Source organism: Danaus plexippus, chromosome 31, assembly GCF_018135715.1.
Source record: "Danaus plexippus chromosome 31, MEX_DaPlex, whole genome shotgun sequence".
Lineage (NCBI taxonomy): Eukaryota > Metazoa > Arthropoda > Insecta > Lepidoptera > Nymphalidae > Danaus > Danaus plexippus.
In genome coordinates, this window is record NC_083558.1 from 1,900,804 (window position 1) to 1,915,366 (window position 14,563).

At 31.2% G+C, this 14,563-nt stretch overlaps 1 protein-coding gene across 3 annotated transcripts; it reads left to right on the plus strand.

Annotated features, from left to right (window-relative positions):
- The first annotated feature begins 2,741 nt into the window (after nt 1-2,741).
- On the plus strand, nt 2,742-14,463 carry LOC116778244 (gelsolin-like). 3 transcript variants are annotated; one of them, XM_061525881.1, is made up of 11 exons: nt 2,742-2,808; nt 7,977-8,048; nt 8,981-9,055; nt 10,839-11,028; nt 11,547-11,662; nt 12,216-12,393; nt 12,876-12,976; nt 13,287-13,403; nt 13,616-13,681; nt 13,987-14,049; nt 14,318-14,463. In XM_061525881.1, exons 2-11 carry the CDS (start codon nt 7,980-7,982, stop codon nt 14,387-14,389), a joined length of 1,047 nt encoding a protein of 348 aa, XP_061381865.1. In that variant the 5' UTR covers nt 2,742-2,808; nt 7,977-7,979; the 3' UTR covers nt 14,390-14,463. The 3 variants fall into 3 exon arrangements, with proteins under 3 accessions (XP_061381865.1, XP_061381864.1, XP_061381863.1); XM_061525880.1 differs by lacking the exon at nt 2,742-2,808 and adding an exon at nt 3,872-3,939; XM_061525879.1 differs by lacking the exon at nt 2,742-2,808 and adding an exon at nt 5,252-5,284.
- Nucleotides 14,464-14,563: the final 100 nt, after the last annotated feature.

Genomic DNA, 14,563 nt, shown 5'->3' on the forward strand with positions numbered 1-14,563 from the left:
CCAATGCTATCTAACTGGTACTATAATATAAAAATTATAGTTAGTACATTGAAGTTAGCAAGATTATATGAGAAAAATATCAATACCAACAAAACAATAGTTTATTTTTTAAGCCAAACTCCTTATGCTACTTCCAACAAGGTTGCATTAAACGTTTCACCTTCCGGGGGGTGGGGAGGGGATAAAAGGTGGAATGCGGGCACTCAATTGTGACTTGTAAGTAATCTTAATAAGGTTGGTCTTAAAGAAACACATAAAAATCCTTAAAAATCAATTTCTACCTTTTCCCGTTTCATTCCTACATTACGAAGTTTCACTTCTTCAGCGCAGAATGTCTCCAGGCACATTTTGTGACAATCGTTGAAAAACTTAATAGTACTGAAATAGGGCCGTCGTTTTTAAGACGCAAAAAATTTTAGAATTTATGAAACAACGCCACCTGTTGTGCAAAACTTGTATCATGCACAATTAATTTCTTAGTTGTTTGGTTTAGTTTCCTCTTTCACGTTCTAGATGGCTGTATACAGAAACTTCACTCGAACTTAGAAAAATAAGCCGAACATTGTCTTAAACCCTAGTTCTTATTAAAAATAATAAGATAAGGGTGATTTGTTCATGTAAAACTATATAAGATTGATTACGAAAATTTAGACTAAAGTCACACTTTATTTTAATTTACTCTACTTCATTCACACAATCTCTTCGCACACAGACACGTTTCTCTTATAATTTTAATATAATGTTAGTTTGTTGTAATATAATGTTAGTTTGTTAATAACTTATCTAACCAAATTTTACAAATTTGCCTTATAATAAAACATAGAACGCAAGCTTACGTTTTTGCTATAAAATTGTTACAGGCGTTACAAACGAAGATAAAAAATATACATATTTCGTAAAAATTTCAATATTTCTTAATTTGTTTAAAACGTTCGGATATCAATAAGAGACAGCACATATGCATTTATGATATATTCCTTTTAAAACGATCACCTGCTGAAGTTCCACATTCTTATAATTGTTCATTCCTCGATAAAATTTATATACATTCTTGGAGCACCGCCTTACTTCTGTTCGTGTATTAAAGATGGCCTTATCATAAGATCAAATCAATAGCCTATGTCATATAACTATCACAATTAATTCTTTTAACGTAGACATTATTATCAACTCGAAACAAGTGTAATGTTTTATTTTTAGCACTTTAACTAAATGTGAATAACGAGATTATTTAGCTCTCTTTGAATCTGTCTCTTAATTTAAATCCAGTTATAAAAATAACCTAGAACAAACAAGTTTAATTTTATTTTCGGGTGTAACTGTTAGCCCTAATGGCTGACAGCGTCACCGGCTGGGTTAGGTGGCCCGATGGGTGCCTCTAGCAGGCCGCACCTCGGCTTAGGACGTCGTTGAAGCAGAGGGTGACATCTAGTGATTAGTAGCAAAGTTTAAATTTAATTTATCGCTGTTCCTGTCTTACTATTCGATGATTTGTGAGTGTAAACTCATAACTGTAAGTGTTGACGATGCAAGACATAGTAATCACAGGAAAATAGTTTTCATTTATAGAATTAATTTATTGTTTTTATCGTGTGTAATTCGAAAACCATTATATTTTCAGTCAATGTAACTACTATATGTATAGTGCCAGTGTGTACACGACTTTAGCCCAAATTTTTATTAAAGCGTAATTTTTATTACACTTAAAGACATGTTTAATGTAAATGTGGCTCTGGATATTTTTATAGCCTACAATATTTTTGAGCGCGTTGTTTATGAGAGATTATTATGGCGTAACTATTTATATACTTCGCTACATTAATATATATATATATATATATATATATATATATATATATATATATATAATATCACTACATACGGACCGTAATTTTTTTTATTTATAAAACTTCTCACATAGTATCAACGTATTATTGAATGAGATACGGGAAACGCTTCGTATGTAGTATAACGCAATCCCATGGTAAACATACTTGAAAAGTAAAAATTAACTCACCACATCCGAAACAAATTATATCCAAATACAATTAATTTTTATATTATATCTTTCAAGAAAGAATTTTAATGGGAACTACCTAAAGTTTTTGAGATAATCTTGAACATACAAACAAACATGCGTTTATAATTAAACTACAGTACTAAATTGGCTCTGAAATAGAGCTCTCATTTACGTGATAAAACACATTCTATCCCTAGCACGAGTTCGCGGTCGTAAACTAATACGAGACAGTTTTGAGTTTTAACTTCAACATTCTAATACCTTTTTAACAGTGCACATAGTTTAACAGACAGAAACTCACATTGCTATATGTAATTTGTACTGTTTGTAATTATTTAATACCCTCATATTCATTAATCGCATAAACGCTATGTCTGAAGAAGGGTAATCATACATACAGAAGCACACAGTCTTAGTCCTAAGATCGAGCTAACAAGGTTCAGTGCTGCCATCTAGTTAAACTTAACCACACATATAACACGTATATGTACCTCTGTATATTCTACTTACTAATAATTCGTAATTAAATCCTTTATAATTACAATATAGTATAATAGTAGGGATAGTTTTATATAAAGAAAGATTGACCCATAAAAAGATTTTTATTATTTTTAATTAAACAAACATTTTTCATATACGCCTCATTATATTCTGTCCAAATTTACGTCACATTATACACGGATCGTTCCCGTGTCTTATAAGATAAGCTAAGTTAATACTATAATATGATAAGATACGTGAATGAAATACTTCAAACGCCTCGTATATAGTGTGACATTAAACTTGTGGTAAGCGCAAACACTGTATCATCTGATAAGAATTCTTTATTAACCAACACATTCATAGTACTTCTTAACAATGACTCACTTGTTAGCACTTATAAACTCCGTGTTAATTAAGGAAAATACTGTATTTATTACACAAAATAACAATGGAAAAGTGATTACATTTTACGACATTAATATTAAAAAATGTTATATAAAAATATTTCGAAAACTTTGAGAACGCTGACATAAATTACAAATAAAATTTAGACCGAAAAGCAAATGGCGACCGTAGCCTTGCTCTTGCTGTCTTTTTTTTCCTTGAAGTTCAATGTCATGTTGCTGATATACCTAAAATTCTGTCATTTTATAAAGTTACTAAGTTTATAAATATGCATTTACAAGCAATGACATTTCACTTCACGACTTCAGGACTTCATGATGTTACTGAAAGAAAATCTTAGTCATTCCAACAAAACAAAAATGTTACTGTAAACTTATGATTCAGTCTGTTGGCAAGGAACAGCGTATGATAATGTACTATTTTCGTTTTATGTAAATCTACACCAGTGAGAGTATAATAAATTTAAGAACACCACAGCGAATGCCAATTCTTTTAGTTTTTGTGCGTGTAAAAGTATTTTTAAAATGTAATACATCAAATGAATAACGAGTAGCGTTCACAATTTAATGTCTGGCAATATTCATTACTTTCCATTATAATAATATATAATCTGTTAAAGTAATTTATAATATCTAATGGAGTATTAAATCTTTTGATCTTTATATAAATTATTAGGGTTTAGTTTAAATAAATAAATAAATATATAAATAAATAAATATATAAATAAATAAATAATAACTATTAAAAAGGACATGTAATGATTTTATTAGATCTTATAATAATGATCTTATAAGAAATTCTAAATTCTAATATTTCTTTAATAGTTAATGATATAGTATATATATCATAAAATTATCGATTATCGATATATAAATCAAAAAGTTATTATTAAGTCAAAACAATGAACAAAATATTAACATAATAAAAGTTTCACTGTAGCGTAAACAAAAATAAACGGGATCCGGCCATCTTGTTTTTTCTAGCGTCCGCTGTCAGTTGATGTTTGTGTCTTGTAAGTGAAGCACGTCATTGTGAGTTATAAATTTTAATTACGATTATGACAAATATTATAATATTTACTTATAAGTATACAATCATACATAATTATTTGTTTAGTAAAATAAAACAGCAGAATTTAATTATTTTTAATCTAACTTTTTACTTATATTTGTACGTTAAATGAAATAAATATTGGCAGTTGATACTTAATAGCCGACATTTATCACGAATCGATACACTATTCCTATGTTTCAAAGCAAAATCTTGTTTAGTTGATATATAATTCATTAATTACTCTATTATAACTTGTTTCACCCGGTTTCCCACGTATTTAAAATCGATGTAGAACTTTAAAATAGATTAATAATGTCATAAAATGTAGTCGCGAGTAACAAGACATGTGAATTTTTATTAGAAGAAGGAAGTATGTGTTCTTAAAGGAATGATTTAAGTAAGTTTTACTGATTGATATCGTTTTTATACAGAGTTTTAAAATTTTACGCGCTGTGCAAAATTAAGATAAATTTTACTTTTTATGCATTCTTTTGTTAAATTAGTTTTGAAAGATTTTTTATAAAATGAATGATAGTTGTGCAAGTTTTATATAATGGATTTTCCTTAATAAAGCCTTCGTCTAAGACTAAGCGAACTAGTCACGGTTGAAGTTTTAGTAGCAAAGCGTTACTCTATTTAAATTAAATGCGAAATGATATACATGTCTTTTCACCTGATGTTGCTCGAGTAATAAAAAAAAAATCTATTATTTTCTTCAAAACTAGTTTGATTAATTTATGTACACATATATATATGTATTCTTAATAATAATAAAATTATTTCGATCGATCCCAACGACAAGCTCGCCTTTACTACTAACGAAATATTTCCCGTTTCTCATATATTAATATTTATTTTAATGCCATGACCAAGATTTAAGGATGAAGAAGAACTGGAAATGCTGCGTATTTAGTAAGGATAATGCAAACTTGAGTTAAGCAAACTGAAATCTGAAGTGATGATAAACGACTAAGTAGAGACTTCATTCATATTTAGACTATTCAGATAACTAGTATGTATATATATATATATATTATACGGGAATTATATATTATGTGAGTAACAACTGTCGTGATAGTATTTTTATGATGTATTGCGATCGATCGGTCTCGGCGGGTAGGGTGGAGCTGGGCTCGCTTCACAGGGACTAATTTGGGGAGCGATACGATGATGTCATGCTATTTTATCATACCTAGAAATGAAAGCGAAAGGTCAACTAATTTAGTTTATAACCTAATATTGTAAATGCGACATTTTGTGAGGAAATTTGTTGTGTTTGGAAGAAAAAATATTGCAAATATTTTGATGAAACTTAACAGTAATGTAAGTAACATTGTAAGATATAAGAAACACAGATAAGTATACAATGTATAATGTTCCTTCAGTCCGTGTAGTTCCCAGGAACACTTCATAACAAGTGTATTGTATGAAGTAACGCGACACGCGATAGATGGCGCTGACTGTTGGTTCATATATATATATTATACTAGCTGTTGCCCGCGATTTCGACTGCGTAAAAAAAAACAAAAAGCAATGAAAAAACTTTTAAGTGTCTCATGCGCATGACCTCCCACTCGTACGTGATAACGCCTGATTTTGGGATTAAAAGTATCCTAAGTTACTCCATGTTACATCAACTATTTGCCAATAGTAGTCCCGTCAAAGTCGGTCCAGCCATTTCAGAGATTAGCCTTAACAAACAGACAGACGAACAAACATTTTAAAAAATCTTATTTTGCTGAATGTACCGTATGCATGTACAAAAAAAAATGTTATTGAAAAACTCTAAACAGACATTCCAATTTTATTTATATGTATAGTATTTACACTACATTTCTCTGAGCCCAGTTAAAAAGTCCAGGCGGGCAAAGTCGCGAGCAAAAACTAATCTTAAAAAAATAATCACGAATCCAGATTCCAGACGTAATAAAGCTATAATACAGCGCTAAGTTGTCCTATTTTTTAATCTATATAATTGTGAAGTTCAATAAAAATATGTTTAGCTATTTTTAAATAAAATACGTATACATTAATGAATCGTTTGTAATAATTATAAAAGTTCTTGTTTTGTCTCATTATAAATTTATAATGAACAACAGTTCGTTAGTGCGTTATCAAAATACAAATTAACTGATAAAATTTGTATAACGCCGCTACTTACGGTATCAACGTAAACACTGTTAGCCTCGAAGTTTTTACTAAAAATCGTGGATAATACACATTAAATCTCACCATTTTAATGCCGTTAACCGACTTAAAAAAAGAAGTGTTCTCTAAACCCGTTCGCGTTTCGTGTTTAGTACATTTCCACCAAGAGAACCCAAGTTAATTCCATTTTTTTTATTCAAAAAGATTTTCTTATTGATATTGATTAATATTAATAGTCTGACCATAAACATTACTATAATATTTTTTATTTATCCCACGTTTTTAATTATATATTTTGTATTTGAAACGCGTGTTTTGTGTAGAAACTACTTTCGTTTCTGCAAATTTTTATACGTACATTTAAATTCCCTTGGAAAAAAACATTGCGCGGATCAATAGATTTCGCCTAAACTGATGGTGTTCCTTGTAATTAAGGATGGCTAGAGCTAGACCGATTTTGATGTGAATTTCACTGACTATTAGTTAATTATCCTTAACCGACTTTAAACGCGACGAAGTTTTCTACACTACTATACGTCTGTTGCGCTATCACTCCTTAAATCGGTTGCTGATTTTCAAAATTACCGTTTTAATAAAAAGGGCGAGTCAGGATCAAATGAAATGTCCTTGGGAAATTGGATGAAATTTCATAATTATGATAACGCGTATCTCAAAAGGAACCTCTTTGGGATGAGGGCAAAGCAACAGGCAGGAGCTAGTCTAGAATACATGTTCTAAAAATCTAGAAGATTTAGGACACATTTGGATGCTAGAAAATTAAGACAATATTCTAAATAAAATGATGTGTTTGTAAGACACAATTACTATGTCAATGTTATGAGATTTGGAATGTACATCGCAACACTGGCGGAACAAAAATAACTATTACTATATAAAATATAAATTAAATTCGGAATGCAAGCGCATCCATAAAATATAGATTTACACGTAAATAGTACTGAGAGGAAGTAATAAAAGTTTGTTCAAATGAGGACAACGTCCGAGTAAAACCGCAGCAAAACTATATGCGGATTTAATACATCAATGGCAAATAGGATTCTACCCTCTTAAATATTTTTTATTTTTACTCTTGTACACGTCCATTAAGCAACATCTGGCGCGATCTATTTTCGGATGGGTGGCAAACTAAATGTGAAAACCATACTATATTCGATAATTAAATATATATTTTTATATTAATATAGTTATTATTTAAAATTCGTTAAAATATTTTCACCAATGTCTTCATCATTGACGCGTGAATCAGAAAAAGCACACATTAAAAGTTGGTTTAAAAAAAAGGGACCGAAATTATTTTTTCTATATTAATTCAGTTAGAGTTATATTAGAAAATATATTAAATTATATAAAATAAACGTCACACACACTACCACGACTCACACACACATAGAATTTTTTCAACTACTCAATGTATATATCGTCTCTGAATGTCAAACAAATATATTATACTATTGGATATGAAATAGCCAATATAATTGCACTATATATTTAAAGAACTTCATTAAAACCATATTAACTTATTATCGAACATTAAGGTGAAAATTTTAATCGTGATATCGAAATTTTCGCCCGTCTATCGCATGTCGCATTACCTGTCTGTGTAACATTTATGTTTTGAATCACTGGAGTTCGCAGCTATATCTATTGATCCTGATATGTGATTTAACAAAAACTTGATTAGTTTCTATAAAGGATTGCTTGCTAAATACGATAAATAAAATTAAAATTAATAACTAGCCACTTTATATAGTAAACTCTATTAAAACTATATATATATATATATATATAATTTTATCCTTTTATTACCTATGATGTCATAATTTTATTATCCAATTCATTTTCTCAGACAATGCCGGAAGTACATCCCGCGTTCGCTAATTCTGGAAAAAAAGCTGGGATCGAGATTTGGAGGGTTGAGGTAATTGACAGACGTACGAACACACACTAAGCTACGATTACAATTAAAGCATATTTATATAAAAAAATATACACAATAATTGATACGAGTTCTTCGGTTTATTTTATTTGAAAACGTCTCTAGTACATAATTTATATCATTTAATAGCACTTGAAAATTAATACAAAAAAAAATTGTTATGGAAGTCATCTCATCTAAAATAGATAGTGAAAAAGATTACTCAATGAAAAATAATCAAAAACATATGTTTGTATATGTATATATTGAATATGATCCAAGCGATTGATCAATGTCGGAGCGAATAAAATGACTGTAAGACATCACTGACGCTCTCAAGAAACCGTTTTAGACCTTTAAGCCTCCCATCAACACGGCTCTCGTCGGCCAACCACGTGTAAGATCTGGACTATCCATAGATTTTGTTTGTCTTACTCTTCTCTTCGGCTTACATAGGAACGCCGTGCATACATTGAGCTGAGCATTCATAAACTTAGTCAAAAGTAGCTGTGGTTACAGCAGAATGAAATACAGGTTGCGCACCAGACGAGACATTTGTTGAGATAACTTATAACAGAAGAAGTAATTTGTTCTGCATACACCTTTATTTCCAAATAAAATTTTTTTAAGTATTAACAAAAAAACATTTTTAAAGTATTAGTAAAAACAATTTAATGTATTTATATTGAGATGTAAGATTTCCGCGAGTTTTATTCATTTATATGAAACTAATATTTTTCGGATAGACTACGCGGATTTTTATTATTTAAAAACTACATAATCCCGACGTTTCGGTTACTTTTCAGCAACCGTGATCACAGGCAGACGAGATGTCCGTGATCACGGTTCAATAAAAATCCACTTAGTTTACCCGAAAAATATTAGTTTCATTTAAATGTATAAATATTTTGACACACACCAAAACTGTTTTATAGGATTTCGAACCAGTGCCTGTACCCAGCCACCAGTATGGAAACTTCTACAGCGGAGACTCGTACATCGTGTTAAAGGTAAAATATGTTGGTAGTTTAGGAGTTTACTTGGTGACAAACGAGCTGACTGGCCACCGCATCAATTTGTTTGACGAGGACTCAACCAAAGTGTGCAAAAGAAACGACTTTTACCTCAATACAATTAAATAAGGTTATAATTTTAAAAAATTAAGAGATTTTTTTTTTCTATACAGACAGACAACATCATCAAAATCAGTGGAATCCAAATCCAATGCTATGGAATTTTCCATAAATCATGCACACACAATTTCCATTAGAAAAAAAAAACATTAAAAAGATATATATATATATATATATATTGTTCTGTCTGTCAGAGGCCGCTTTTTTTTTGGGGTAGTTCAAAAAGCGAGGGTAGTACAGCGTATTACGCGAATTTGATGCCCAAACTCGTGGAAACTTTTCTATACCGATTTATACCCAATCAATCGAACATTGAATCGACGAATCAAGGTCAATCACAACTGACAGTGCGTGTGTAACTATTTTAGTTGTAAACACTACATTGAAATAGTTATATTCCCTATCCACTTGATTGCTGATTGTAACCACATGTATTGATCGATTACTTGAAGCACTTGTATTACACGCGGAGAATTTATTGAAGAACGTTTAGAATCTATTTATTTATATGAATATATATATATATATATATATATATCTTCTTCCTGGCAATTTATCCCAGCATTAGCCAGGGTCTGCCTAAATATATATATATATATATGACGGTTAAGTTAGTTGACTGTAATGAGCACGATAGCCCAGTTGGTAAAGATATTCTATTATCATTAATGAGGTTGCAGGTTCGATTCCTGTTCGTGTTGGTTAGTTGTTATTAGTCTGTATAATCCGTTTGAATTATGTATATGAATTAATATATGTTACTGCCTATATAAAAAATATACTAAGGAAGCTTTTTTATCTTTTATTGTACTCGTAAGTGGAGATTATCTAGAGTTTTTATCTGTGGAAATTAATAGCATATATATGGAAAAAGAGGTTTTAATCTAGTTAGACTAATAACGGTTTGGTCAAACTTATTACCGTCTGTTTGAACGTTAGACAACAAAACTACGACATCGTTGTTTATACGATTGACTGAAATAAATTTGACACTCTATTCAGTTTGTGTATCGAAGATCTTAGTATGAAAAAATATAGTATTTTAATGATTAAATCTCAGGTCTAATTACTATTATCAATTAATCATTTTTAAGTAATAATTGTTTTCCCTTAAATCCTTTGTTATTACAAAAAAAATAACCCTTTTTTCGTAATGTCTATTTGAAGAAATTCTTAATAATATTACTAATATTATAATATTGAATGTCTATGAGAATGTTTTAATGCAATGATGTTTGTTGCTCTTTAACACGAAACTTACTAAACTGATTTAGATAAAACTCTTCAATAACGTAGCTTAGACCTCAGAATAAGACATAGGCTTTATTTCATCTCTAAATTCTATTTAGTTACTTCAAAATGAAATGAAAAACAATTGTAATGTATACAGTGACGTAACGCACACGATAGATGTGGCTAGTTGTTGGTTGTCAAATTTATTGTTCTAACACTTTATACATTTTTCTCTGACCCCAAGTCTGAAGTCTATGCGGACGAAATCGGAGGCAAAACCTATTATAAATACGATATCAAACTATTTTCCTATGACCGTATACATCCGCGACTAATATAAACACATTCATTTTTCCCCTTTAACATTATTCATAACTAAAAAACATATTTTCAATACAATAAAACAGAAGAAATCTTAAATATTTAGACGAGCGGTTCATCAAATCTATCCTGGGATATTCACTTCTGGCTGGGATCGAAGACATCTCAAGATGAAGCAGGTTCAGCCGCGATCTTATCAGTTAATCTGGACGACGAACAGTTCCAAGGGAATGCTGTACAGCATCGCGAGACCCAGGGCTATGAGTCCAGACAGTTCCTGAGCTATTTTGAACCAGGTAAGATAATAACGTAGAAGATTATTTGAATACCAAATATATTACGTCGATAGGTGGCGCTTTCAACAATTTTAACAAAAAGTGAAATTAATGATATATTAAATGTCTGTAAACACTATTTCGTAATGTATGATTAAAAGTATGTAAGTCAAAATTAAACAACATAAGTTTACTTGCTATAAAGGTAGGGTTTGCATATATGCTGTGCACTCCATATATATATATATATAAGAAACAAGATGAAAATTGATTTTAAAATAATATTCAATACAATTTCGCTATAAATATATTGAATTTACACAAAACTAAACACATTTTTAAATTAATAATTTCCAACTATATCGCTCTAAAGTTATAACACAAATGAAAGATTTAGACGCACTCCGAAAAACTACGATCGATTAATATGTCACACCAACGCGCGTTGCGAACTACAAAGAGTCCTGACCTCGTTTGACAACTGCTTATATGTGTTTTCCCCCACTCCTACCTTCTCATATATATATATATATTTCAAGCTATACGTTATCTCGACGGCGGCCATGCTTCCGGTTTCAACCACGTCACTGTGAACGCTGGCTCAGAGAAAAGGTTATTCCAGATCAAGGGCAAAAGAAACGTGCGAGTACGACAGGTGAGCTATATTACACCTACTACAAGTTCTTATAGCCGGACAGATTACGCAGCGTTGATAGTATTCCGTTTATATATCGATATATCTAGCGGTGAGAGCGTTGAACTATTAAAATCAATGAATAAACATCAAATGTATGAAGAAAGTAATATGCCTTATAAAAATAACAAGTTAAATTTAACTTTTATTTCAAGTCATTTCAGTGAACCGCCTTAACACAAGTTTCCATATTACATACGGATGGTAACCAGTTTTTCTTTCATCAATATTCTCACGTAGTATTAACGTATATTATAGAATGGGAAACGGGAAACTATTCGTATGCAGTGTAAAGCAAAACTCTGAATTCATACTAAGACAACTAGTTCCTGTTACAGTATCGATATAAAAAAAAATATTTTCAAAAGAAAGTTCCGAAAAATCTATTATATTTTACTATTATGACTTCTTTATCGTAATATTTATTAAAATTTTTTTCGAAAACATATTCCAGAAAATCAATTTTTTTTTTATTATTTCGTTGTGACAATGTATATTATTTTATAATATTGAGGTGGAGGCTTCGGTGGCATCTATGAACAAGGGAGACTGCTTCATCTTAGATGTAGACCACCAGATACTGGTGTACGTTGGAGACGGTTCTAAGAGCGTGGAGAGAATGAAGGCTATCACAGTCGCCAACCAGATACGAGACCAAGATCACAGCGGAAGAGGAAGTATCGAAATCATTGGTCAGTACACAGATTATACGAAAAACGATCGTAATTTATAACTATTCTTGCCACTGAATTGTGTATAAAGATATTATTTGAAAAGAATGTATTGAAATATATTCAATTATATGAAATAAACATCACACACACTACCACGACTCACACACACTACCACGCCTCACACACACTACCACGCCTCACACACACTACCACGCCTCACACACACTACCACGACTCACACACACTACCACGACTCACACACACTACCACGCCTCACACACACTACCACGACTCACACACACTACCACGACTCACACACACTACCACGCCTCACACACACTACCACGACTCACACACACATATATTACATCGATCCGTGAACACTCCTCAATGTGTGTGTCGTCACATCATAGAAATAATCAATGAATTAAAAATGTCTACATATATTAGGCCATACAATATTTTCATCATATATAATTCCAACAAATACACGTTTCCAGATCCTTACTCCAATGAAGGGGATGTCAACAAATTCTTCACAGCCCTGGGCTCTGGAGACCAGGACTCCGTGTCTGACGCCGAAGACGGTGGTGATGATGAGGTGAATAATCTCACTGACAAACGAGATACTTCCTAAAATGTCTATTACACATTCTTGTAAAATATACTTGACGGATTTCGATAAAACTTTTAAATATTATAGCTGACACGTGAGATAAGGACGGGCTATAATTTATACATTGATATAAAATGTATTTCCTTGGGAGCATCTAACGGTTGCATTGTATGTAGTAACGCGATTCAGACGCTAGATGGCGCTGACAAACAAATACATTTTACTCTCGAAACAAACAGATGCACATGATGTAGACGAAGTCGGTAGCAAAGGCTAGTAATATATTTTTCAATAGGAATTTGAACGCGGCGAGTCCAGGGAGGTCTGTCTCAGTGAAATATCAGACAGCTCGGGATCAGTGAAAATAAAAAAACTGGATGCTCCTTACACAGCGGCGCTTCTTGATACTAACGTGAGTGCAATTAATTCCTACCACAAGTTTACACTGTTACACTCAATACAGATAGTTTACCGTTTCATTAAGACACATGTTTGATATAAGAATACTGTCTACACATACTTTGATGATTCGAACCCTTAGTAGGGACACTGGTAGCATTTTATATACTTTATGTGATATATATATATATATATATATATATATATATTTGATTGTTTTATCAGGAGTGCTACATACTGGACACCAGCTCTAGTATCTATGTGTGGGTCGGAAGACACTCCAATGGAAGGGTAAGTGGATTTATATATAAGCAAAACTATATTGTCTGTTTGTCTCATCTATAACGGCTGGAACTATTTCTATAAGGTTTTCACATGTATATAGGTAATTTAAAAATAAGCAAATGAGGGTAGTTAAAGAATTTATATTGAGCTCGAACAGAGTCATTAGAGCTGGAGAATATGATGATTTTCAATAAATACAATAATTAATTGTTTGTGTGTGTGTATATATATATACACATATATATGTATTCGCACACACACACACACATACAAATATATATATATAGACATATAATATTTGTTATTTAAAGGAGAAGGCGGAGGCTATGAAGAAAGCACATCAGTATTTGGAGGCCAACAATCATCCGTCTTGGGTAAGTTATATATGTTAATTAATATATTATGTAAAGATCATATAAATAATAGTTTTGTAAGAACTTATCATTGTTGGGAAACATATATATATATATATACACAAGTGGATACTACCTTTTAATTTTTGTATAGGTTTTATGTGCACAGGATAGCAGAAATTTCTGCCAAATTAGTTATATTTATATATATAACAAATCCATCTCACTCTGTCACAGATCAAACATATTGCCGTCTCATTCTATCACAAAGAATGTTTTTTTTTTTTAGGTTCACATCTCCAAGGTTGTGGAAGGCGCTGAACCTGCAGCATTTAAACAACATTTCCAGGATTGGAACTGATTTTATATATATATATATGTTGTTATATAAGCACAATTCTGTAATGCACAAATACATGTAATTCAGAACAAAAATATCTTTATTATTTACAAAGAACCTTACAATTTTTAGCTGTTAATTTATCACATATTTTTTTTCTCTCAATGAAAAAGGGTATTTGGGAGAAAATAATTG

Bases quoted from the DNA above. Each gene is read 5' to 3' on its own strand.
- LOC116778244 (XM_061525879.1), top strand. The intron at 12,394-12,875 runs GTCAGTACACAG...ACACGTTTCCAG, and splicing joins AGGAAGTATCGAAATCATTG to ATCCTTACTCCAATGAAGGG. The intron at 13,682-13,986 runs GTAAGTGGATTT...TGTTATTTAAAG, and splicing joins GAAGACACTCCAATGGAAGG to GAGAAGGCGGAGGCTATGAA.